Source organism: Notothenia rossii (assembly GCF_949606895.1).
Source record: "Notothenia rossii genome assembly, chromosome: 5".
In the NCBI taxonomy this organism is placed as follows: Eukaryota; Metazoa; Chordata; class Actinopteri; order Perciformes; family Nototheniidae; genus Notothenia; species Notothenia rossii.
The window spans coordinates 70,249,721-70,276,231 of NC_136903.1; the positions used below are offsets into that span (position 1 = coordinate 70,249,721).

At 40.9% G+C, this 26,511-nt stretch overlaps 2 protein-coding genes across 7 annotated transcripts in view; one reads left to right on the forward strand and one right to left on the reverse strand.

Annotated features, from left to right (window-relative positions):
* LOC307039750 (poly(rC)-binding protein 2-like) lies at nucleotides 1–14,327 on the forward strand. 5 transcript variants are annotated; one of them, XM_079682117.1, is made up of 15 exons: nucleotides 3–217; nucleotides 835–916; nucleotides 1,013–1,048; nucleotides 1,497–1,619; nucleotides 2,654–2,677; nucleotides 2,790–2,822; nucleotides 2,906–3,022; nucleotides 3,114–3,245; nucleotides 3,371–3,499; nucleotides 3,704–3,778; nucleotides 4,498–4,539; nucleotides 5,584–5,656; nucleotides 5,929–5,981; nucleotides 6,254–6,423; nucleotides 11,025–13,139. In XM_079682117.1, exons 3-15 carry the CDS (start codon nucleotides 1,037–1,039, stop codon nucleotides 11,449–11,451), a joined length of 1,410 nt encoding a protein of 469 aa, XP_079538243.1. In that variant the 5' UTR covers nucleotides 3–217; nucleotides 835–916; nucleotides 1,013–1,036; the 3' UTR covers nucleotides 11,452–13,139. The 5 variants fall into 5 exon arrangements, with proteins under 5 accessions (XP_079538245.1, XP_079538243.1, XP_079538244.1 ...); XM_079682118.1 differs by having other exon boundaries at nucleotides 839–916; XM_079682116.1 differs by lacking the exon at nucleotides 835–916 and having other exon boundaries at nucleotides 5–217.
* The window catches only part of LOC307039747 (mitogen-activated protein kinase kinase kinase 12-like), a 26,681-nt gene continuing 14,123 nt past the window's right edge, over nucleotides 13,954–26,511 (reverse strand). For both annotated transcript variants that reach the window (XM_079682111.1, XM_079682110.1), the window contains exons 4-14: nucleotides 26,294–26,485; nucleotides 25,648–25,806; nucleotides 23,193–23,351; nucleotides 22,871–22,979; nucleotides 20,968–21,077; nucleotides 20,679–20,795; nucleotides 19,967–20,104; nucleotides 18,797–19,508; nucleotides 17,994–18,061; nucleotides 17,259–17,559; nucleotides 13,954–16,626 (exon numbers count right to left, since the gene is read on the reverse strand). In XM_079682111.1, coding sequence (XP_079538237.1) covers nucleotides 16,462–16,626; nucleotides 17,259–17,559; nucleotides 17,994–18,061; nucleotides 18,797–19,508; nucleotides 19,967–20,104; nucleotides 20,679–20,795; nucleotides 20,968–21,077; nucleotides 22,871–22,979; nucleotides 23,193–23,351; nucleotides 25,648–25,806; nucleotides 26,294–26,485 — 2,230 coding nt within the window. In that variant the 3' untranslated portion in view covers nucleotides 13,954–16,461. The remainder of the gene's footprint in view (nucleotides 16,627–17,258; nucleotides 17,560–17,993; nucleotides 18,062–18,796; nucleotides 19,509–19,966; nucleotides 20,105–20,678; nucleotides 20,796–20,967; nucleotides 21,078–22,870; nucleotides 22,980–23,192; nucleotides 23,352–25,647; nucleotides 25,807–26,293; nucleotides 26,486–26,511) is intronic.

Here is a 26,511-nt window from a genome sequence, read left to right on the forward strand (position 1 = left end):
CACACTGCGGAGGGGGGTTTTGGTTGGCTGATAGGGGAAAGTTCAGAGGTTATAATTGTGTTGTCTTTGTGCAAAGGAGTGGAGCTCGATCTCACATCATCACTCTTCCCCGAGTCCTTTCTAAACTCTCCCCCGGGTTTCTACCCACCCGAACCTCTCCCCTTCTACCCTTACAACCCCAACCCTCCCCCCGGTCACGTACCATCACTCGAATCAGGTAAGTTTTATTCAACTGTGCTGTTCTTATATTTCTGTTATGATCTGAAGTAGCGGAAAGAAATCGCGCCCAGTAGCTACGGGCTGCTTCTCCAACATGCTAACAGGCCGCACGGTGATGAGCACGCAGTCTCCGTATGATCCGGCTAGCTTAGCTAACCACGGAGGAGTTTGATTTTGATGTTAGTCTAATCTCCTGTTTAGTCTATGGTGCCTGCCTTTGATCCACAGGGCAACTAGCTTCCATGTAACGAAAGCGTCCGATATTTGGACAGCTATTAATAACATTGGCTAATTAAGCTAACTAGCTAGCTTTGCTAAGTAGCGCACGCATGCCCCATTCATTTTCCAGCATGCTAAATGGCTAACAGACTTAACAAGAATAGTTAATGGACTTACTTTAACCTAAACAACACATGCTAAGTATGCATTTAAATGTCTGCTGTTCACGTAAACATACTTATTTAAGGATATTACGAAATGTGTTTAACTACAGCGTGGGGGGTAAATCAATCGCACTTCTGTTGACACACTTGATTCATCGCTAATGATGAAGACATCGTTAGCATCCAAGCAGTAGCATGGAGATGGATTAATTTCAATATTTGGTGTTTTGAGTTAGATCATTTGGGTCGGAGCACTCCTCAGATGTTTGAAAATAAATGCAGCAAACGAACAGCGTGTAGTTGGCACAGTAAAAGTGAGTCCTAAGCTATTTAATCATGATTAATGATAGTACGCATCACTTTCATTAGCATGAGCTGTGACACAGATTTACCATTTTCTCTTTGAATAGGTTTATTAAGGAGCAATTTGTCTAATGGAATACCAGGTATAATCATCACATATTTGCACATTTGACGTTTAATGTTACACATTTAGCCTAAGTATGTTTCATGGTCTGGTGTTTGCATTTTTTAGTTTGAGGGCAGATATATGGGCTTAATGGGCCTTTACATTCTTTGTGTTATGCTGATATTTAAATATTTCCCCATTTTAATGAGATATCTTTATCCAACAACATAATCTGAAATTCTGAAAAGTATTACAAAATCTCAAGGGGTCAGAAAATTGTATATTAGACAAAGCTAAGATGTGGACTATTAACTCACCATGGGTGTCCATGTTGATGTAGTGAATGCTAATGCTGAAATTACAAGCACACCAAATTCCTTACTCTTATCTTAAATTGCATCCATATTTTTTCTTGTTCTTCTTAGATAATTCTGTAAGTGCACATGATGTGGTATATCATTGCTTGTCTGCTATGCCCTTTTTAGATCGAACTCGGTGACCAAAGTCCCCAGTTCTGCACAGACCCCCAGGTTGCAGTTATGGACTCCGGTGTGATTGAAGGAGGCCTCAATGTCACCCTTACCATAAGGCTGCTCATGCACGGCAAGGTGAGGCCACCCATCAGATGCTGGTGTCGGCACTGTAGTAATCTATGACGTTATATTTATGGTAATGTGAGATACCAGGGGAATAAAGGGCAGCTCTTTGATGTGATGAGCAAGGGTATTGACTTGGTGACGGCATCCTGTATCACCAAGAATAGTGTGGAGTGCTGTTTTGGCATGTTCCTGTGTTTGAGCTTTCACAAAGGAGACCGATTGTCTCATCTCTAAATTTGTTGTATTCAAAATTGAATCCATTTACCTAAAATATTAATTGTTCCTCTTTGCTATGATTTCTGTATATCAAGATTTCTGACTTATTTTACTGAGTGAAGTTAAAATCATCATCCTCTCCTTCATTCGTCTCTGAATAATGCCAGAGCGGTTTGAAAAATAAAATGGTCATATGAACAACCTTTTCTACATAATACACTTGGTAAAAATGAGCAACCAGGAGCCACGACATTCCATTTGCTGTTTCAACTAATCCGTCCGGCTTTCACAACAGCCGTATAGCCACACACGTGTTGCATCTTTGAGTCCCACAGTGGCCTGTTGTTGTTATGGTTTCAAATGCTAAAATAAGGCAAGAAGTGGCTGCCCAAAGTCTCTCTGACATGTCAGCTTATACTGTGTATATTCAAAAATTGCATGAGTCCAGAAAATATCCTTTTTGAAAGCTCTGCTAGTTTTTCCGCATCTTAAAAGAGGCACTAGCAAGGCATTATCAGCCGTATAGCACTGTGGGCTTCTCCATCCTGGGTCTCTCTTTGGTCAACAGCACCATCTTGAGCAAGCGTGGGACAAACACAAACTGCCTGTGAAGGAGAGCTGGAGAATTCATGGCGGATCAGGCTGTTTACAGTTCTTACAATGACACCTGTTCTTCTTGTCAAAGTGTTGTGAAACCATAAAACCTAAGTTATTGAAGGATTCTTTTTGCCTGATCAAATTGGCAAGCTGTAGCGAAAGAGCTAAGATGAGTCTGACTCCAGATGATTAATGAGCCGAATTAATCGTTATCTCTTTTTCTATTTTAGGAAGTCGGAAGTATTATTGGAAAGGTAAGGTTCTGTTTAATATAACTGCTATTTATATTTTCTATCATTTGAATATGTGTTGTTTTATTCCATTTACTGATATTGACTGAGTCTGACTTTTGTTCTCTGCTTATAGAAAGGTGAATCTGTGAAGAAGATGAGAGAAGAGGTGAGATCTTTGATTCGCGTGTGTGTATGTGTGGCTTTTACAATAGGATGTCTTTTAATTCCTTGCTTTCTATTTGTTTATAGAGCGGGGCTCGCATCAATATCTCTGAGGGCAATTGTCCTGAGAGGATCATTACTTTAGCAGGTCCAACCACCGCCATCTTTAAAGCATTCTCTATGATCATTGAAAAGCTGGAAGAGGTAGGTCAACATTTTTGCTGACTCATGGATTAACTGTTCAGCTGCAACTAGCTCAAACTCAAACTAGTTCAACCCTTCTATTTATTCCCAGGACATAAGCAGCTCAATGACAAACAGCACAGCTACCAGCAAGCCCCCAGTGACCCTACGCATTGTGGTGCCTGCCAGCCAGTGTGGCTCCCTCATTGGGAAGGGTGGCTGCAAGATCAAGGAAATCCGAGAGGTAATGCAAACATTTTGAAGCTCTAATCAGCTGACTTTCACCTTTTACCCATTGAAGGAAATACATTTAAGACAAATGCACAACAGACTTCTGATCTCATTTTACTTACTAATTGTGTGTTTCAGTCAACTGGTGCTCAGGTACAAGTGGCAGGAGACATGCTCCCCAACTCCACAGAGCGAGCCATTACCATCGCTGGTACTCCCCAGTCGATAATTGAGTGTGTGAAGCAGATCTGTGTGGTCATGCTTGAGGTAAGTGGACTCATGAAAGCTATGAAGCAAATAAAGTGGTAGCTGTTGACCTATAAATTAATGATGTGAAACATTATGATCCCTGGACCTTTGGCTGCGGTGTTGGGTTTGGACCAGAAAGGTCACAAGCCGATCAACAGAATTTGTAGTTGTTTTTTGTACCAATATTATAACACATCTACCTTTTTTTTTTTGTCTCTACAGTCTCCCCCTAAGGGGGTCACTATCCCCTACCGACCCAAACCTTCAGGATCCCCTGTCATCTTCGCTGGCGGACAGGTACATACGACACAGTGTGTCACCTTTTTCAAATGTATTTACGTTTATTTTTGAAGGAGTTTATTGCTTTACTACTTTTACTCATATTATGACCTTAGAAATATTGATGTGTGATGAAATGCATTCTGATAATTGTGTATGTAATTGTGCCAAACCACACTATGTAGAGTGGCTGTGTTTTTGAGATAAGAACACATTTGCAACCAGAGGTGCTTCTGTTACTCATTTGAGGAAAATAACGCTAACATTAATTATTTTAAGTAATGCCTTTTTAGTTGTTGTCTAGTGACCATAACATATTTTCTCCAGAGGCAGTTTGTTAAAGATTCTTCCTTGTTAGTGTCTTCATAATTTGTTTAATTGTTTTGAGCATTGGCATTCAGAAGTGTGGTGACCTAGTTCCCACCATTGTTGGTCCAAACCACAATGCATTGAGGGTGCCTGTTGGACTAAAACCTTATTATTTTTTTACAAAATAACTAAATCCCTCCTGGATTTCTTTAAATCCACTAGTTTGTCTCCAAAGATTTATCTTTTTCCAAAAAAGTAGAAACTTTGGACAAGACATGTGTTGATATTCTTAAATGATATTGGTTTGGAATAGGCTTGATGATGATGATGATGATGATAATAATGATGTCTTTGTGTCTTCATGAGTTGTATAGCAGAAATATCAGCTGTGGGGCCTAAGAAACCTTTTCGTTTGTAATTTTTTTCAGGCATATGCTGTACAAGGACAGCATGCGATTCCACAGCCAGATGTAAGTGCAGTAAACATTTTGACCACTCCTACCCATAATTAGCACGGCTGTCTTTCAAAATGTTCTTCCACCCACCCAATTCTCATTTATCAGCATACAACTATAACAACCCTAATTACATTTTTGTATCTACTATTTGCATCATTTGTAACCGTAAAGGGAGCAGCACTGTTTGTACAGTTCATATTTTGAATGAAATTCAGTTGGGAATTAAACTGACATTTGTTCTGTAATGGTCCTGACTCTCCACTGTTCCTTGAATTATAATCTGTTCCTGCTGCTCACTCTTTCCTGTTTTTCTTTTCCTTGTGTTCTGTCTTGTTCTACGTGCCTCATTAGGCTGTCCCAGATAAATATGTTGGGATTCTTCCCCCTTTATTATTACCATGTCGTCTGCCCGCTTTGACGTTTAGAGTTTTATCAGGGCTGTTTGATGTGATAGACCGAAGATCATTAGTCTTAATTGTTACTGAATATTAGCAACAGAGCAAGTCAGATATCATTTAAAGCATCATATCGCATATATATATATATATATAATCGGGTTAATGCAATTAGTTCTTTATTAATCTCAGTTAAGTGACACAAACATGTTGTCTCTTCCTTAAATCCTCCCTTCCCGCTATAGAGCTGATGACCGGTAAAGTGTGATGCTCAGTGCAAATTGTCAGGGGTCGGGTCATAGTCGGGACTTGTATTAGTGATGATTAGGGAAACACCTGCATATTGAGAACTGCTTCTCTTATGTATTGTGACTTGGCCCTGAAGACTCCCAGAAAGCATTACCAGCTGATACAGCCTGCACTTTGGAGGAATAACACTTGGGTACCCCACATAGATAAGCCATGAAACACAGTGGTGCTCAGACACCTGAGTAGAGCTTTGTCAGAGGATCAGATATTTACACACCAGTTTCCTAATTGTTCTTAGTGTAGCTTTCCGTACCGACTGTTATTTGTTGTGTTCTGTTTTTCCCTCTTCCTGTGTTTTCCATTCCCTCACTGCCTTCTCTCTCAGTCTCCTTCTGCTGCTATCTCTCCACAGCTCACCAAACTTCACCAGCTGGCGATGCAGCAGAGCCCCTTCCCCATCGCACAAAGTAACCAAGGATTCACTGGTATGCAGCCCAACAAGGCTTAAACATTGATAAGACTAAACCTTGTTTTGTGTTAAGGTCATATCAGACTGCATTGTGTTGAAAGTGTTATATTGGTATTTTACCTATCCCATTGGCATGCAATGCATCACAAAACACTACAATCCAAATAAGAGGAAATGGGGACGGATGACAATGACTTTAATATGTTATAGTTGTTGAGTGCACATTTTTGATTGACTGTTTTGGTTAAATCCTTTTTGATTAAATGTTCTTGTTTATTTGTCTTAAAGGGATGGATGCTTCTGCTCAAACCAGTTCCCATGAGATGACTATTCCAAATGATGTGAGTACTTCTAAAACAACATTATAAATGTTTAACAGTTCATGTTAGGGCATATGTTCTCATCCACAATTCAGCTGTATTTATCTAACCTTACTGTTTGATGGTAATTTAAAAAAAAGAAACTGAATAATTGTGAATAACCACATTTTGTGTATAAAGCTTTATTCAAGCTTCATAAATCCAAGTTGCTACCTTTATCAAAAGGCATCTCCATAGTGTTTTCAGACTCTATTATTCCTATAACTTACCCCTCCTGCTCTTCTTAACCACAGCTGATTGGGTGCATCATTGGCCGCCAAGGAGCAAAGATCAACGAGATCAGGCAAATGTCAGGCGCCCAGATCAAGATTGCAAATCCAGTGGATGGATCGACTGACCGCCAGGTCACCATCACAGGCTCTCCCGCCAGCATCAGTCTGGCCGAGTACCTCATCAATGCCAGGTAAGATCATCAATAACATAGTTGGCTCAAACAAGGTTAGCGATCAGTCCCAGGTTTTTAAGTTCAAGCATTACATTAGCCTGTTTTACTTTGAGTTTCTGCGCCACTTCAGTTTGTGTTAGGGATACAAATCATAAGCAATTAGTTTAACCAATAGTTGTCCAGTTTAATGTTTTATCAGTTAATTGTTAATCATTAATTTATGAAATAGGTTTTTTTTCCTTTTAGAAAACATTTGACTGACATCACTTATGTTAAACAAAAAATCAGATGTTGACATATTAGTTGTACTCGCAGCAAACACCTTCCATGTTCATTAGAAGACTATTTAGACCACACTATATGAATTGACGTATCCAACAACTAAAATAGCTTTTAAACGACCAATAATAAATATTTTGCATACGTGATCTACATGATGAAGTGATATTTGGTTTACCGTAGCGAACGTTAGCCTAGTTGCCGGAAACAGCTGCTCAGCTGGATGCGTTTCCTGCTGTGCCCCGACTTTATCTTTCCATTTACTGCCACTGCTTATTTTCTTTATACTTGGAGCAGGGGAGTGTCGCAGTAACAGTCCATCCCTGTTTTGTAGATTTAGTTGGAAAAGGGTAACAAGAGTTCTACTGCTTTCTGGTACTCAAAACATCATGCTTCAGAGTTCATCAGTAGGACAGCCGCCTTGAGCAGTGTCAGGCATGCAGGCTTTTTTTTCTTCTTAAATTACACAATTACCCTATCATTATCTTTTAATATATTTTTACCAAATACCAAATTATTACCAGCGACTGACTAACTAATCATTTACCACGTTCATATTTGTAGTCCATAAATGTTAAAGGAAAAACCACAGTTACTTGATCTACCTGATTATATCTCACAATGCTAATCCACAAGAGGATAAAATAGTTTATTTAATATCGTATGTAAACACTAGGGCTATACCCGAATATTCGTTCGTTGGAGTACTATTCGGGTTTCAATTTCGTTATTCGTTTTGTTTGTTTTTCCCCATTTAGTTTTTTTCTAATTTGAAATCTCCAATATCAACGTAAGAGCTTGTGCCTCTTTTGGGGGGGGGGGCTGGCTGGCTGGCTGGCTGGCTGGCTGGCTGGCTGGCTGGCTGGCTGGCTGGCTAACACTTAACCATAAACGTTATTGTTTACTTTCGCCGTCTTTATATGTAGATATCTCCGTTAACAACAACTTCCTGTCAACAGCGCTAACTCTCCTTCAAAATAAAAGCATGTCCATACAAAATAGCCAAATTACTAGGGCTGCCCCAACCAAAAATGTTCCTGGTCGACCACTGGTCGTCAGGTAAGGCCACTGGTCGTCCACTGATCGACCACTGGCGCGAATGAAAGCGCACTCAGAGACAAACCGCCTTTTTCGCGCAACCGGCAAGTAATTAAATTATGATTCTGAATGTGTTGGAAAAATCAACAAGGAGACTGTCTTAACATTTTGTTAATTTATTTCAACACAACACACCATATAACAACATCACACAACTTATGAACTTTTAAAACCAACACAATAACTTTATAAAACCAACAAAAACAGTCTTCTGTTAAAAACTAAATTTAAACTATATTTTTCGTTTCTTTTAAACATGTAAAAATAAATTATATAAACTAATAAATAAATATAGACTCAAGCCAACTTAAATATTTAAATATCAGTGCAAAAGTAAACAGGCCTACGAAGAAGTATTCTCATCATGGAAATAAAACTTTCAGTTTTTTCCTGAGGTCGGAATGCAAACAAAAATTATAAATATACCGCAAAACTTAACTTAAACACTTCAGTTGAACGAACGAAGAACGAAAACTATAAACTACAAAACTATGGTGTTATATTAGGCTAGGCCACTACCTGACTTTCAGGGTTTCCCTCCGATCTTAGTCTTCTCATATTATGAGACAAGAACACGAGTTTGTCTGTGTTGTCCGGGAGAAGTGAGCTCCGTGTCCTGCTCACAATGAAGCCGGCTTTGGAAAATATGCGCTCCAATGGCGTGGATGTGGAAGGGATGGAGTGGATGCGCTTAGCTGCTCTGGCAAGCTTGGGATAGCGTTCCTCATTCATTTTCCATCACATTTCTCTTCTTCCGTCTGTTGATCTTCATCAAAGGCCATCAGCATTGATATGTCCTGCTGCTTTTCCCTTTGCCTCTTTGGTGCAGGCTCACTTTCCTCTGCGCCGCTGCTGTCCTCTCCCTGAGCAGTAGCTTCTTCTGCTGGAGATAAACTCAGCCAGATCCGACACCGTTGTGTATGCATCGTCCCGTTTCTCTGCATCGAGGAATGACAAGCTCTTGAACCGTGGGTCAAGGACTGCAGCTTTAATATATATGCTGCCCTCCAGACTCCCTGTGAGCTCCCACCTTTTGTCGATTTCCTCTGTGATTTTTTTTTTCTTAACTGCCTTCACGGTCGTGCTGTCATCATCACGACTCAACAAATGGCGCCTCTTCATGTTGACGAGCATCGGCAGCGTAGCAGACAGAGATGCGTTTATATCTTGTGAGAGCAGCTCGGTGAGGGTGATCATGGGCCTCAGCACGGAGACAATGTCCTCCGCTGTCCTCCATTGGGCAGTTGTGAGAACCAGATCTCGGTCAGACCGGTGGGTGGTCCTGGGTTCTGAAAGCAGAGCTGTAACCGGACATCTCTGTTCCAGAAGACGCTCCAGCATCGAATAAGTGGAGTTCCATCGTGTGGACACATCTTGTATCAGTTTGTGTTCGGCCACATTCTGTTGCTTCTGTTTCAAAGTGAGAGCTGCTGTTGCCTTGGCACTTTTTTTGAAGTGTCCCACAAGGCGTCTGGCAGCAGCAATCACTTGGCAGATGGGATCTAATTTAACAGCCGCGTTTATGCCCAACTGCAAGGTGTGCCCCGCACAACGAATTCCCTGGACATTACCCCAGGACGGGTTTTGAGATAGCTGTTTAGCGCACAACACCATATTAGCGGCATTGTCGTGTACCGCAGCGACCCTCTTTTCTGGCGGAATCCCAAACTCCTCATCACTTCGCTGAGTCGCTCTGCTATGTTGGCAGCTGTGTGGCTCATCTCCAGCACTTTAGTCTCCAACACGAATGAATGTAATTGCCATTTTTGGGAAATAAAGTGTGCCGTCACAGTCATGTAACCATCCATTTGGTTGGAGGTCCATGTGTCAGTAGTAAAGCCGACTGATGTGAAGGCTTTAAGTTTCTCCAAAAGTACCTGTTTGGTCGGGTTATATTTGTTTTTAATGGCGTTCATTACGGTGTCACGTTTGGGTACAGTGTAACCCGGTTCTATGAATTTCATCATCTGTTTGAACCCTTCCCCCTCGACAATGTTTACAGGTCTCATGTCCAGTGCCACAAAATCTGCAATTTTGTCAGTGATGTCTCTCTTCCGTTTCTCGGAAAGAGGGGGCTTCAAAACCAGTGTTGTCTGTGAGAGTTTCAATGGCGGCTGCGAAGACGAAGTTGAGGTAGATGCGGTGGCCCTATCAACGTATAGTGGATGAGCCTATAGAGAGAAATGCACATTAATTTAAGTTTACACTAAGCCTAATAGCCCATAATATGACAATACATTTTATCTAACAGGCTTTTTATTAAGGCTAGAGCCGCAGAGCGTCCATCTTCAAATGGCTTGAACGGTACTTACATGTTTCAGGTGATAAGTCATGTTTGTAGTTGATGAATGATAGGAGAATATTTGCTTGCAAAGTTTGCATATCACCTTCTTCGGGTTGTCTGTTACTTTTTCGAAATGATCCCAAGCTCTTGATTTTACGCCTGACATGGTTAAAACTATCAGCTTATCTGACGTGAAAACAAGTGACTGACTGTCACCTCCTGTTTCCGTGTTTTTTGTTGTTGTTTTTTTCGGCGACCAACGAACAATTAAATCTTGACCGACCAAAGACTCTTTGGCCGACTAACCTTTGTTCGACTAAACGGGGGGCAGCCCTACAAATTACACTTACAGTATACAACTGCAACGAAAGTAACAAGCACAATGCAATATCCTTTTCAATTTCAAAGAACACAAATTGGGTTACATTGACAAATAACAAAAAACAACAATACTGTAGAATAACAAAATGAATGCCGTGAATACAGCGAAATACACGTGCGGGCCGAATATTCGCTGCTGATTACTACCGAATATCCGGAGCCCGAAAAATGGTATTCGGGACAGCCCTAGTAAAATACACGCTGTCCTAGCTTTTTTAGGTTGGATTTGTGTTCAAATTCCAATGATTCATATACACTATTTTTTTACAATTTCTTTTTAACCACTGCTTACCATCACTTTGATGTTGCCAGCTCTGTCAGTCTGCTGTTGTGCTTTTTCACTTGGCTTAACATCGATCCACCAGTAGAGATGTCCTTTTTTCTTTTTGGATTCACACATTTATTTCTAATGAAACTTTTAGTTTGGCGTTTCACATCACTGAGTGACACCCCCCCCCCACACACACACCTCCCTCACCCCTCCTCCTACCGATCCCCCCCCACCCATTGATCACCAGCCTGCCCTGTGACCCATCCCGACTGTGTTGTCCCTCTCTCCTTGTCTCTCTTTCTACAGTGTAGAGTCCTCTAAACCTCCTCCCTCCTCCTCCTCCTCCTTGAACCCTGAGCAGACCAGCCCGTGCTCTCCCTCCACCTCTACTACTACTACTACTACTACTACCACCACCTCCTCTGCTGCTATCTCTTCCTCCTCCTCCTCTTCCTCCTGTGTGGTGCCCCCCTCAGCCTCCATCCCTCTGTCCTTATTGGCTCCAGGGCCGCCTCCTCCTCCCTCCTCCTCCTCCTCTTCCTCCTCCACTGATTCCCTGCTCCCCAGCTCTCCTGCCTGTGTCTCAAGTCTCCTCAGTCTCAAGCCCCTCCCTCTGCTGGCCCTCCATGTTGTCAGCGGGGCCAGTAACCCCTCTCACCCAATACCCGCTGAGCCCAAAATCACCCCCGAGCTGAAATCCAAGTCTAAAAGGCGAAGGCTCTCCCCTTACTAACCAAGGAAGCACAAGTCATCTACTAAAGTGCTGACGATGCTCTCTGTTGTCTGTAACTGCACTCGCTTTTGTATCTGGCTGTGCCACGCCACGCTTACTACCGAAACAAATGCACACACACTAGTATTTAACAGCCAGACAGATGGTTGCTGCCATATTTATGAAATAAATATCTGTAGCCTGTCTCCTAAAGAAATGACATGTTGAGTGCATTATATTTTTAAATGACTTAGCATGGGCGGTGAAATATTTTACTGAAGCATTTCTCTCTTTGTGTAAGCTCTGCTCAGGTAGCGGCTCTCTTTAAGATGTCACATTGTATTTATTGGAATAGTTTTCTTGTAGTGAATTTTAAGTGACTATTGTTGGATGTTATAACGTGTATTTTTTTTTTGTTAGCTTATGTAAGAAGCAATTGCAATGTCAATTCCAAGTAAATATGCCCTCAGGTATCAAAGGCAACAAACCACCCTTTATTTAGATCTTTATGTAGATGTGATAAATGCAAATGCATCTAACCAGTTAAGCTTATTGTTAAAATAAAAACGTTGACAGTTGAAATGCCAATATGCTAACTTGTTGACAGTTGGGTGAAAGGATGAATATCCCTCATGTCTGTACAGTAAAAATGTAGCAAGACGTTTCTTTAGCTTAACACTAAGACTGGAAACTGCTAACCTGACTGTCGAGAGCTAACAGCATCCCTTAAGATCCGTAATCAACGTATTTCTCTTGTTTGTGAAATCCTTACAAAATGGAAATGTAAAACACATTGTGGTTTCACAAGGGTTGTCAGACAATGCCTGTGTTCAAATCATTACCACTTTCTCTCCACTCACCATTTATGCTAGTACACTTGCCATTGCAAATTTTATAAAGAGCATTTGGGTGACCCAAATTCCTAAATACTTTGTGGCCGTTGCTCTACGCTTCTCACATAAAAACTCATTATCGGACCTCAATAGATTTCTCTCCTCTTGCACGTCTTCAGCGCAATGCATGATTCTTGTTTTACTTCTTGATTTGTTGTAAATGTTTACATTAAGTCCTATGTTATTGTAATTCTCACTATACATTAAGATAACACCACACTTGAGAACCCACTTTATAGTGGATTTAATAGTGAGTAGTTGCATTTTGAAGCCAGCCTGTTTCTCGGCCGAAGCACTGACTTCCTGAAGTCTCAGCTGGTTGCCTGGCAACCTCAGTGACGACAAGACTGTTTCTCTGTACAAACTGATTGCAATGTGTTAAATTGTGAATATTGGAGGTGCTGGAAGTTGGGTTTAGTGATTTATTTTACATTTTTACCCTGAAAGAATCAGGCTAGCTACTTTAATGTATTAATGCTATACTAAGCTGACCACCTGCTATCAACCTTATCCATTTTCAGCAAGAACGTGAATAAGCGTGTTTCTTAACATGTTATCTTAACCATTGGTCCATTAAACCATAAAGTATCAGTTTTAGCTCTAAAAAGCTGTCGGATGAGAGAAGTAATCATTAACAAGTATCTCACAGAACTAATCAACTTTTCTTAGTATAGGAACACTAAATACAACTTTTATTAAAAAAAAATCATCATATCAAGCATTTTATGCTCGTAATGTACAGTATATGAAATGTATGTTGTCTGATTGCATGCCTTATTCTCTCTTCCCCCCCCTCCCTGCTCCGGGTGTCTCTCTCTCCAGGCTTTCCTCTGAGGCCACAGGACTGGCAGCCAACTAGTACGACACTGCATCTGCACTAAATCTCACTTTTATATCATCGGCCACCACAAAACAGTCAATGCAACTAACCAACTTAAGAGTTTATATATTATGCTGCCTCTTTTGTCATTTGAAATCATGTCAACTGACACTGATTTGACCCACTCAGTTCAGTTCATTATTTATTTCATTTGTTTTGGTTTTAGTCAGAAGAATCGTACTAGGTTTTTAATTCCCTTTTTTGAGTCGAGTTGGAGGTTTTAATTATTTGTTATAAGACTTTAGTTTTTTTTAATGAATCCCTCGCTCTCTTCCCCCTTTTTTTTCTCTCGCCATCACAAAGGAGTGGAGTTGATAAACTCTGAATAGGCATATAGATTTAGTTGTGTACAGTCAGTCTTTTTTCTTTTCAAAGGAAGACAAAAAATAATAGACTGTTTTACTCTCCGTTTATATATACACGCCCCTCCCTTCTCTCACCCAGTTCCACAAAGTCTTTCTGTCCATTTTATGTCCACACTTCATTTAATTATACACAGCATTCTTTCTTCCCCTTTGTCATCTTTTCAATTTGAAGTGCTTGTAACATGAGTTAAAAAAACGTAGCTATACAATGCACTGTCACAAACTTGTATTTGGTTATAGTGAGAAAAGTTTTAACACTCATTAGTTCTCCAGATATGTATTTCTACGCATGTCATCTCCTCTACATGTCATTCATGTTTCCCCCCCTCTCCTCGTCCTGAGATCATATGTTGATATTTTGCTGGGATGGGATGTTTTTGGGGGATTTGGGCTTGGCACTGGGGTTCAGAAGCAGAGGGTTCTCCTCGCTTTTTTTGTAAAGACTGATGTATACTTAAAAAAAATGTTGGAATATTTGTTTTAAATGGATGAAATATTTTTTTTTAAACTACCAAAGGGGGATTAACTCCTGGACAATGACTACACTCTCTATTAGATGTGATGAGGATCTGGAACCAGACAAAGAAAGGGTTGTGAGTTAACACTAGTTTCCTGCTCTTTGCTTTGCTCGAGTCAGACAATTATTTTATTTTTTATTTGCAGGAAAGAGACTTTTGTGCACGTTTTTGAGACTGTAGACCTGGGTGCCACAACATTGTTTAAAAAATACAGAAATAAAGATGTTAAATGCTCAAACCACCACCTGTCTTGAGTGTTTTGTCGCTGAAAGATACTGAACCCACAATTTGAGATTTTACAGGTTTGATTTTTATTTAAAACTGTTTCTTAAATATATTTATTGTACAGTTACAATAATATAAAAAGCAAACGTTTTTGTTCATACAGGGTTGTTTATATCAGCATGACGGAAAACAAGTACCTCCACAGTTCAGACACTAGAGGGCAGTAGTTTTGCTTTTTGGCAACATTTTCTCCTGCAGGAGGGTTTCTATCATTAAATCTTGGGGGCACAATATCTTAAAATCTCTTAAAACACCAGATTAAAAAACGGAAGCTGCCAATTTTAGCTTATTGAGTTGGACCTGATCAGTCATGAGTTAATGGAACAGGCTGCAGTGCTGTTGTACATTCAGATTGAACCACATGCATGCAAGAAGGCTTGTCAAGGGACACAAGTACATCAAATCATGAGTCATATGTATCGCATTATCTGTTATCGAAGAGCCCTTGCACATAGGTAAAACAATTACCATATTTTGGCCAAAATTCAGCTAGTGAGGACAATGTCAGTGCTAAAAATGGATAAACCATATATATTGAGTTTTTGAAACTTCCCCATTTGAAAATGCTATATTAGGGGAAGGCAGTAAGTCAAATTGGCCATATATTGCAGGTGTAAGTTAAAGGTAATTTTTCCATTTATGCCACACAAGCCTGTGGTTGTTGTGATTTATTCACTAAAACAATACTAGAATCAAAAAGGATGACAAAGTATGAAAAACTCCTAATCTCTTTTCTGTGCTGGTACACTGCAAACAGCGTGGCCACAAGTCCATGAGAACTGAGTTGGAATAGACAACCATAAAAATAATATTTTCCAGTTACACTGAGATCTATTTGTGTTTTGTATCCCCGTCATCCATATGCCTCGAGTCTTAAAATGTCTGCCAGAAATCTGCAGTCTTTAGTTGCATCTTTTTCTCTGTGGATGGATCCAATATTTCATTATGACACGAGTCAAACAGTGACCAATAGGCTCCCAGTACTTTATCACAAGCATGCTTTTCGGATGCTATATACACCCCTAGATGGCAAGAGGGTTTTGCATGTTAATACAGTAAACACTCAAATACTAATAAAGAAGCCCATCTGCCCTGAATGAGTTCAGCTGTGGTTCTTCTGACCTGTGACAGGACATACTGCACCAGAGCAGACATATTGCTTTTTCTTTGTTCACATGTGACTCTTTTATCTGTGTTTCGATGCTCGGACATGAACAGCAGCTACAGTACATTCTACTACCAAAAGCTTTCTGAGGTTCAAATAGAGTAGCGCCACCTAATTAGAAACATCAGCACCTTTAAATTATACAATCTCACATTTTTAAAATTTGTTCATTTTACAACATCACATATTTACATAGATATTAAAATACAGGAGTAAAAAACATAACTTAACCCATGACGAAAAACATGAATAAAAAATGGAAACATAAATGAAAAATGTAAACATTGTTAAGAATGTCAATAAATTCACTGTAAAATAAGAATAACTTAGTCATTGCATAACGTGTTGAGAGGAAAGCAATATGACACGATCGTGAGGAAATTAGTACATTTCATCAAATAAGTGCAAGCAGCAACATAAGTGTATGTCCCAGTGACGTTGACAATATAAACATTAAAGATCATGACACCCTGATAGGATCTTATTATCATGTTCTCATTACATGGTGTGATATAACGTGACACATTTTCATGACGGAGAGAAAAATACAAACGGACATGGAAGATGAAAGAGACATAATTAGACCGTCGTGTGGATGGCTTCTTTGACTGAGGCCACTGCAGAGCTGATCCTGGGCCAGTTGCGCCATCAGCTCTGCTCGTGGCCCAAATCAGTTTCACACAACTCTGACGCATTTATCTCAAATTAAATAGGATTTTATGTTTTCACCCCCAACGATATCAGGGTTTTGAGAACACTCACCAGGGGTTTGTTTGGTTTTCCTGCTTGTGATGACGGAGATGCACCTTCATCTCCTGTCAATGAAATGTCCCTGATCATGACTCATGCATTTGAAGGTCTGTTAGAATAACAGAGACATTCTCAGGCCGGATCTGCAGGAGTTTGAGTTGGTTTAGGGGGATTTTCACCAGTTGGCTGGAGGCGGAGGTGGGGCTGGGGCTGGGGCTGGGGCTGGGGCTGGGGCTGGGGCTGGGGCTGTGACTGGGACTGGGGCTGGGGCTGGGGCTGGGTCTGCGCTGCCTGAATGATCCAGCTCTGCACTGTCACAGTCCGAGTCATCATACAGGGCCTGGTTTGAACAAAAAACATCATTCATTAAAGGTCACCTATTATACTGTTTTTCATCAATATATTATAGGTCTCAGATTTATACAAAACATGTCTCTGAAGCGTTTGGCTCGAAATACCAAACAGATCGTGCATTGTAGCATCCCATAAACCCCCAAAGTGCTGATTCTCTTTCTATAAAGGAGCCACTCCCCACGCCCCTCTGCGAGATATTTGGTTAAAAAGAACACAATGGTGCTCTAGGAGGAGATTCAAGGGGGGGGGGGGGGGGGGTTAACTTGGTTGGTTATTGGCTAATGGTTACACAAGCCAACAAATCGTTATGACATACGTAAAGTGGCCAAAATCTGATCAACTCATTTTCAGACAGGTTTTAAAATAAATGGATCAGGACAAAAAGTGAGCAAATCTTTTTCCCTGAAATGTTCAGAATATCTTTACACAGAGGGGACACATGTTTATGTATAAAATACATGAAAACGTGGATTTTGCATAATAGGTGACCTTTAAGGTTGGAACAGCAAAACCTTTTTACTACTACTACTACTACAAGAGCCGATTCTGACCGATTGCCTTCCTCTTTATATCAGACTATATTGTAAATTCTCATTGTATTCACGCTTTGCGGCCTACCTCAAAATTATGATCATTACTAGCGAGCTGGGTCTTGACTTGGCGAAGAATAGCTTCTTTCTCAGACATTCCGTCGGAGCCCAGCTGGGTCGGGTCGGACGGGTCGGCGGGGATCTCTGAGCCCTGGGAGAGCAGGTCATCGCTCTTGTCGTCCAGACGCTCGTCGGTGTTGGTGCTGACCACGTCCGGTGTGCCGCTGTGGGAGTGGTCCGTGGTGTTCCCCTCCTCACCGTCCGACACCGACAAGTTCTCTGAGCTGAAGGTGGACAGGGACTGGCACTTGGTCATGCTCAGGGGACGCCTGGGTCGAGAAAATGTAGAAAAGAGTACAACAACATATATATTTTAATATAATTATAACAATACAATACCAATTATGGTAAACCAAAAACACTGACCAACAGCATATTTAAACCTTCTTCAGTAAAAATACTAAAAAGGAGGGTGTTAATGTTAAACAATCACATAAATGTAATTATATGCTAAAATCTTAATCCTGTCTCTTAGGCTACATTTTCCATTACCTTATTGCTGAATATTTTACACTTGCATAATGTTTTTGCTAATTCACATACTATGTGTTACACAGGTTTCGTTGCTTATTCTGGCTTTAAAAATGTAATTTCTGATATGTTTTAGGAAGAGTAACTTGTGAATTTTGTATGGAGGCACAGATGGAAATCTTAAAATAGTAGGTCTTCGATTATGACATTCAATGTGTTTAACAACTCTTACCGTCTCCTTGGCAACTCCACTTCACTGTCCACTTCTCCTTCCTCTTCCTCTGATGACACTCCACGTCTCTGGAGAAAATTAACCGCATGTATGAAACTCTGGTGTTTTCATGTTTCAATTCACATTTATCTCCCTCATTCTTGCTAATATCCCTGAGCCATCTGGTAGGATATGACCCTGATGACACCCTGATGACACCCTGGGTACAAACTGCACGGTGCCACTTTCAGTAAAGCCAAAGTGACTGACAGTTTCGGGATTAATGAATCATCAATGTCTTTTTACTACTTCTACATATTTATCACACATAATTAATTTGTGAAACATACAAACACCCGTAGCTTATGCATATTAAACCAGAAGTGGAATTAGCAACGGACAAATGCTCAGGAAGCAATAATTAACCACTTTAATTAAATACTTGCATCCTATTTAGTGGGTTTTTTGAGTGTTATCTTTATTTGCAACATGGCATCTATAAAAGAAGAAAAAAGGATTGTAATAAATAGAGACAAGATCATTATTTTGGCCGACTAGAATCAAAATGTTTTTATATTATCTGTACTTCATCAGTGTCAGTCATCATAGCATAGCACCTCTAATGATGCTGCTCTGTACCCGTGAAGCAGCCAAGAGACAATAAGAAAAGGGAAATGTTTTGTCTTATGTGGCAACAAATGAAATCCTAATGTCACCAATGCCTCTCACTGCCAATTAATCTTTGCCCCCTTAAAAAGATTCAGGGCTGGCTCACACTAAGACATCACTCTGTCCAACTGCATCCTCAGACAATGCCTGCTCACCTGACTGCGTGTGACGGCTGCCCTGTAAAGCAGTGCTGCAGGAGTGAGGCGTTGACTTCTGGGTGAGCGTGTGATCACTGTCCCTTCTTCCTTTTCCTCACCCTCGTGCGAAACCCGGGGGTTCCCGAGCACGGGCGCCCTCCCCGCCGCGGCCCCCCTGCCACATGGTGACTCGGGGCTACTGGAGAAAGGGATGGAAGCTGCATCCTCGCTGGGCGTGTCACTGCGTGGAGGGGTTCCTGCCAGGTCATCAGTCCCTAGACCCACATCCGGCCCCTCCTCAGTCCCTTCAGTCCTTCTGCTCTCCCCCAGCCCGGCTGAGGCGCTCTGGCTGCCCACTCTGTCCAGCCCCGTCCGGACCTGGCCCTTCCTCCGGTCCTCAGCCTCCATCGTGGTTGAAATGAGGTCCGGGCTTGAGGAGTACATCTTCTTGAGCAGCAAGTCATGCTGCAGCCCCCTGAGAGCTGCACTGGGGTCTAAGTGCTGCTTGCTGCTAGGCACAGATGAGGTGCAGTTGACCATGGCTAATGAAGAGGAGAGAGTGGCTTTCAGCTGAGCCAAGTCCCCGCTGCTGCCTTTCCCGGCCTTCCTGTAGCGGGGCTTTCCTCGCCGTGAGCGACCGGGCGAGGTGGAGCCCTTGTTGGGGATCGTAACCTGCGTCATGGAAGAGTCCAGTTTGGGGAGGATGACCTCTGACTTTAATAGGTCAGGCCTGAAAAGGACAGGAACAGAATAATACATTTAAAAAGGGAGATCCAGATACATGGAAGGATAGGGGTGGTAGTATTCTGAATGTCTGTTATTGTTAAAACATTTCCTTAGTTATTACTTTCCATCTCACCCAACCTGTCTTTGGCCCCAAATCCCTACAAAATATGCAAATACTAAATACTTATGTATAACAGCAGGGAACAGTAGTTTTTTTGAAAACATTAATTAAATAGCGGTACATTATGTGTTTGTTGACTTTTTAAACTGTGTAATTACTGCATGCATTTCACACATTTGAATGGTGGGATTTAAATAGTTTCTGGACAATGAAGGTGTAGGGGCACAAAAGAATAATCAATGACCCACTTTGTATACAGACAGCAGGATCAATGTATTGTCTTGGGGTTAACATAATATTCAAAAGACTATGGTGGCTTCAGAAACTCCCCGGTGTCTCACCTCTTGCTGTGAGAGGGCAGCTTCTGCGGTACGTTGCGTTTCTTCATGAGCTTCTCCATGGAGTTGGAGGAGGCCGACTGTCTGGAGCTCTGGTGCTTGAAGCAGCCCGGGTACTTCTTGTCTAGTGACTGCTCCCTCCTGATTCAAACACAAAGCCAATGCTTGTTAAATGGATGGCAATGGATACTCAGCAGGGCATAATAATAATAGAGCACTTTGTTACATGCAGTGGCCCTGTGTGGCTGGACGTAATGGCCCTTCACTGCACATTACAGATGACCTTTCCCAGCTCTTTCATTACAAAACACTGCTTAACCAAGTGGATAAAGCTATTCGTACAAATAATTTCAATATGAACAACCCTAGTTTTCCTATTGTGAAAAAATGACTACAGTATACTACCATTGGTTTATGTGATTTCTAAACAATAACTTTGGCTATACTTAAGAAAGTGATCACAGTGCAACCTGACAAAACAATGTATTGTCCAGATAAGGAAAACTGATAGAGGCCTAGAAACACTGCTTTTTGTTATAACTATGTTTTGAGTATTTCAAAGCATTTTGTAGAGAATGGATTCACTTTGACATTAAAGGGTCAAAAGCCCCATTAAATTCAGTTTGATTCAATGCCCTGAAACAATCAAACATAAAAACCTCCAAGGGGATGAATACGTTTTATAGGCCCTATAAATTGATGGCAGTTTTCATACTTGTGCAGTTCTTTCTCTTTGATCTCCAGCTGCAGCATGATGGCGTTGAGCTCCATGTAGAGATTGTTGGCTCTCTCCAATTTCCTCTCGTAGTGCTCCCGGATGTCCAGGGCATGTCTGTGTGGAGAGGAAAATGTGGAGAAAGACTTTAATGCAAAGAAAACAGAAGTATGGAGTTTTAAATAGTTAGCTTTTGCTTATGACTTTGTAAGTGGTATATATATCTCAACATCTGTATTCCTCTTTAGAAGTTCATCCTCTTTCCGTTTACTGTTATTCTTTTGCTAACCTGAGTTCTTCTCTGCGTCGTTTGATCAGCTCCTCGTCCAGCCTGTGAATACACGTCCCCTCAGACTTGATCTGCTCAAAGTGGTGCCTCACCTCATCTCTCCATGCCACCTGGTGAAGCACATACACACATGCATCAGAGCAGGTATCGAATATTGCACTATTACAGGTACAAAAACACATAGAACGGGTCAGATGAATGTTAAACCACAACTTATATTACTGTTCACGCCACAAATGCTATGATTAATATTTCTACTACCAGTTCTATATTTACCCTCACCATGTAGCTGCTTGGGGAAATACAGCAGGACACCAAGCAAGTGCCTGCTTCATCTTAAATCTAGATAATGTATTTCTGCAGCTTGATCTTTCCAGCTGCTACACTTTCGGATCATCTGGTTCTAATTGCTATAGTGATAATAAAATAAGACTTTAGTTGAGTACAAATATTTAAAAAAACAACATAAATAATGAGAATACATTTTATCGCACTCTCATCAAGTAAAAAAGCTCTTAATTTGCAGAGCGATTAAGGCTTTGTGTATCATTGATAACAAAACCATTAAGCTGTCAGATGATGATCAATACACAGGGAAAGTGAACATGATGTGACATGAGCACCAAAAAGATGCAGTGTGAGCATCTTCTTGTACAAAGTAGAGCGTGGCAGCTGTTATCTGATACCTGTCATATCAAAGGACAAAAGAAGTCTGATTTACGAGCGTGTGCCCGTACATGCGTGTGCCACATGTGTGTGCGTGTGCCACATGTGTGTGTTTCTGTCCGTGCATGACTGATGCTCTTCTTATTAAGCTAATGGACTCGTGTGCGCTCTTCCATGTCTCCAGTCCCCTCGTTCTCCTCTCTCTTTGCTCTCTGCGCCCTACCATTAAAGCAATCAATACACTCCAGCAGCAAATACTTCTTTCTAACGTCACAAGAAGAATCCATTATGGGACAGAGAGGAGAGAATCTGGGCATGGTTGAAGCAGGGGGGGAAGGGGCACAGGGAGAAATAAAGGATCAAAGATAAGTGGAGAGAGCGAAAGAGGTTTGTATTTTGCATCGTAAGATATAAAAAGGAGGAGGAGGAGGAGGAGGAGGAGGAGGCAATGGGGAGCTGCTAGCAGGAAATTAAATCATATTCATTTTGTGTGTTTCTGTGCACCAGTGTGTCTAATGCTCGGGTTATAAATGGATCTGAGGCTCTGCATGGCTGAGTAAAGACACATCTTCCACACAATTATACTTTGCTCTTGTCCTTCATTTGTTTGGGTTTGCATTGGTCCGACATATTTGTCATTACCTTCCCATCCCCCACCCTGTCAGAGACACACCCTCCTTCCACATCACGGAGACCTTCACCATCGTGCTTTCATATGATGGGAGGTCGAAAAAGGCTTAACGTGTGACAAAGAACAAAGACCAAGATGCCCACAATATTATGTTGTGATTGAAAGGACAGGTGTTATTAGTGTGGTCCCGAGGGGCCCCGGGCCCCCGGTGCCGCTGCAGTGCTGCTGGTTACTGCAGCGGATTGGAAACAAATGGTAGTTGTTTTACAGCAAAATGACTATTGGAGATATTGGCTGCTGTTGATAGGGGGTTGGCTATTATGAGAAACGGAGCTCATGTGCACCTCATCTGATGTCTACTTATTTGGAAAAGAATACTGTGACCTGAGAAAATGAGTATCACGATTATATTTACCCTAAATTGTACAGGGTCTGAGATAGTAAAGAGCTGTTTTCTTCAATTTGCTATTTCTCTCTATTTTATCTTCATTGTCTAAACAGCTACTGATAAAAACATTTAAAAAAAAACAATGGCAAATTTCACTTCACACTTGAATTGGACATCAAGTTCAGTTGGGAATGTTGGAAGACATAAAAGAAGCTTACCTGAGTTTGGAAGTAGGTTTCTTGGGGAGTCGATAGGATATCTGCGGAAGCAATGTCCAGATGCAGGAGAATCTGTCGGAAGGAGGGCCTGTTTCTTGGCTTGCAGTTCCTGTGGACAATTTGGAGAAATGTTTGGTCAGAAATGCAAGAAACATTTCCTTTTCTTGCTTAAGAGAAAAGAGTTACTTCTATTTTAAATGTATCTTCTCTTTTGCCTTTCCCAAATGACTTCTTTCAGCCTTCTTAAAACTCCAAACTCCCCCCCCAGCTCTCTTTTGCCTCCTCCCTCCTCCTCCCTCCTCCCTCCTGCCGCCCCACTCACCAGCATTGCCTGAGGAGCAGTTTGAAGCTTTCTGGACAGCTATCCGGTACAGGCAGATGGAGACTGTTGTTGCCCACTCCCCAGATGATAGCGGAGGAGTCCACGTCCTTATAGGGCACCTCTCCTGTCAGCATCTCCCACAGCACCACGCCAAATGACCTGCACAGAGATGGGGAACATTTACTTTCAGACACATTGATAAAAGATGGGAAGTGAACTATAAGGAAACGTGACTGAAATGTCACACTTAACTTTGTAAAAAGAAATCAGCAGATTCAGATTTGATAAGAACTGCTATATTTGATGGATAATGTATCAGTGTAAGAAAATGTGTTAGCTTATTTATAATTTTTCATCAGTGTGGTATGAAAAGGTTTGGCACTGATAACAGTTTTAAACCACTGGAATAATGGCAAATTGCTTAACAGCTTCACTGGTATTAGCCAAAACAACAGGTTATTCCCAGTTCAAAGTAATTGGTCAAATATAGTGTAATATTTGGTGTTAAATGTATTTAAATTGAATTTGAATGCTTGATTGTACTACAGTTCTGTGTTGTTAATTGATGAGCTTCATTTCTACCTCACTTCGCTCAGAGAGGGAGAAGGAAGCTGGCCCAATGGGACGGTAACCAAGGAAAGTCTGTTGCTGGTGACTCCCTGAGTTGGCATGGTGACAGTATCCAAGGTGCCATTAGCATCGCACGCAGCATTGAGGAGATGTGTGAGGTTGTGTTTACATGTGTATTTTTAGAGTCTCTCCATCTCCTAGTTTATGATTCATGATATCAATGCACAAGAAGAAACACTTGATTTCAAGGCATTGCATGAAATGGTTTCACCATCTGGTTAAATATGATCTGTTAGTTAAATTATTTATTTCTACACAGCGCAATGTCATTAAGTAAAGTAATTAATTGACCATTTGTCAATTCAGTCTCAAAGTAGCAACGCAAACATTTAATAATAAGCCATTGCATAAAAAAGTGATGCAGTGGACTTAAAATACAGTCTATATGCACTCCACGTCTGTTTTCTTCTGAAACACTTTTCTGTCAGTGGCTCTGAGATGAAAGACCTGGGGACCCTTTTGGAAATCTTTTCATTTCACCTAAACAACACATGAAAATTAATACTTCATGAAACTGGCTTCTTCCTTTTCTAGATATTGTGCCTTAAACATTGTCTAGATAATCAGGGGTTGGGGTGGTAAGCCCGTCTCACTTTAATACTGCCATCATTTCCATAAATTTTGTTTATATGAAAATTACAATAAAAAGATGATAAAAAAAAATATGGGAAATAAAAATCACCACATTTTGTTTTGTTGTCGGTTTTTACCTATTTAAATAGCTATGGAAATAATTTGGTTTAATCATTTAATCCACAGGCCTACTGACTACATAACCAAGTGAAACTCATTTTTTGCTTTGATATCATTATTTTACAATGCAGCGTTTGACTGAAGCCAGTGAGGGTGCAATTGTGTCGGCCTTTGTCCCTGAGAAACAGTATCTACCATTTTCTTACGATGTTGTTTCTTTGGGTGATTTATAATTAATTATGCCAGTACCATATACAGGCTTGAGATTATAGCATTGTGTCTTCTTTTAATCTTTTGATTAAGGATAATTTCTCTTTCTATTAATTGTGTGTTCATGTGTTTGTTAGCAGGTTGCTGAATTCAATTAGCCTTGCAGGGGCAAATATTGTTGAAATGTTTAATTGTGTTATGTTAGTTTTTATCGCCATAAAATGTGATTATGTTAAATTCTACCTGTGGCTATCTTAGTCCTTATATGATATATTCAGACGTAGTAGACGGAGTATGAGTTGTGTAGATGTCAAATAATGTTAGAACAAAACTGAATACATACAACATACGTCTTTCCCACATCTTTCTCTGACTCACTCTTTTCATGGCATGTACTTCCAAATAATTGACATGAGTTTAAACAAAACCGTACAGTATACACTCATGCTTGGCTTTCTTTCCACACGAAAAGCTTTTTAATCCTATTTTCACTCTCCTGCTAATGCACTGCTGGCCCTGGGCCAAACCATCCGCAGGCTTGGAAGGTTATTGCAGCCTCTCCTGAGCACTGCAGCATCTGGCAAATCAATTATTAAATTAGCCAGCGTTCCTTTCAGGACGGAGAGGAAGAGTGATGGAGGGATGTAGGGAGAGAGAGGGGGAGAATGTACTGGGGGATATCAGGGTTTTACACAGGGCAACCCATCAGATGTGGCCGAGGCCATATAGAATTTCATGTAATGAGATATTGTACATAATACTCAATAGATTTTCTGGAAATACGATCCTGCTCTCTGTACTGTAGTAGGCTGTCCCTAATGAGATTTTATGTTGATTCTATGACAGATACGACAAATCATAAGGGTCAATTGCAGAGGTTCACCAGTGCAAGAGGACAGTGTAAAAGGGTTATGACACCTACCAAATATCCACTTTCTCTGAGACGGGTTCGTTGCGTATGACCTCAGGAGCCATCCAGGCCACTGTACCGGCAAAGGACATCTTGGTGCTCTTGTCACTGAGCTCCTTGGACGTGCCGAAATCAGAGATCTTCACAGAGTCATCATAAGTGATCAGCATGCTGGAAGGAAACATTAGACGTCAAGTCAGTTCATTCATTGAAATCAAAAATGTTAACTTCATGTAAACTAGTTTAAACCAATCATTGGGCCAATCAGTTTTTTTTTTAAATATATGAACAGTGATGTGGCAGTTCAGGCCTTGAAAAGTTACACATTTGACCATTAATAATACCATCAAAATGTAGCCAATAAATGTATTGTTGTCATGCTATGGTTCCGGGGGTTTGGGAGATTATCAAAATGATAGAAAAGGAGTAAAAACACATTTCTGCTCCACAAAAGTAAGTCGTTTCCTGTATTCTTTGCTTTTACTTATAAAATAGATGTTTTAATCTCTTCAGGCCTCTAAAAAGTATAAACAAGGTAAACCATCTAAGTTAGAGCTATGCTTGAATTGTAACCAGAGACTTGTTTGCTTTATTATTTACAGTTGAATTACAGAGCTGTAACCACATGATTACTTTTCACCAGGTCTACAAAACTCACTTTGGTGACTTGAGGTCTCTGTGGATGATCTTGTGGAGGTGAAGATAGTTCATGCCCCCAGCGATGCCCATGGCCCAGTCCATGAGCAGGGAGGGATGGATCTTCCTGCCTGCTCTCAGCACCTCGTACAGCTGGCCCTGGGCACAGTACTCCATGATGATGCAGTAACATGGAGCCTGGGTACAAATACCTCTGCGAGTGTAGAGAAGCATGTACAG

Bases quoted from the DNA above. Each gene is read 5' to 3' on its own strand.
- LOC307039750 (XM_079682117.1), top strand. The intron at 3,246-3,370 runs GTAATGCAAACA...TGTGTGTTTCAG, and splicing joins AGATCAAGGAAATCCGAGAG to TCAACTGGTGCTCAGGTACA. The intron at 4,540-5,583 runs GTAAGTGCAGTA...ATCTCTCCACAG, and splicing joins ATGCGATTCCACAGCCAGAT to CTCACCAAACTTCACCAGCT.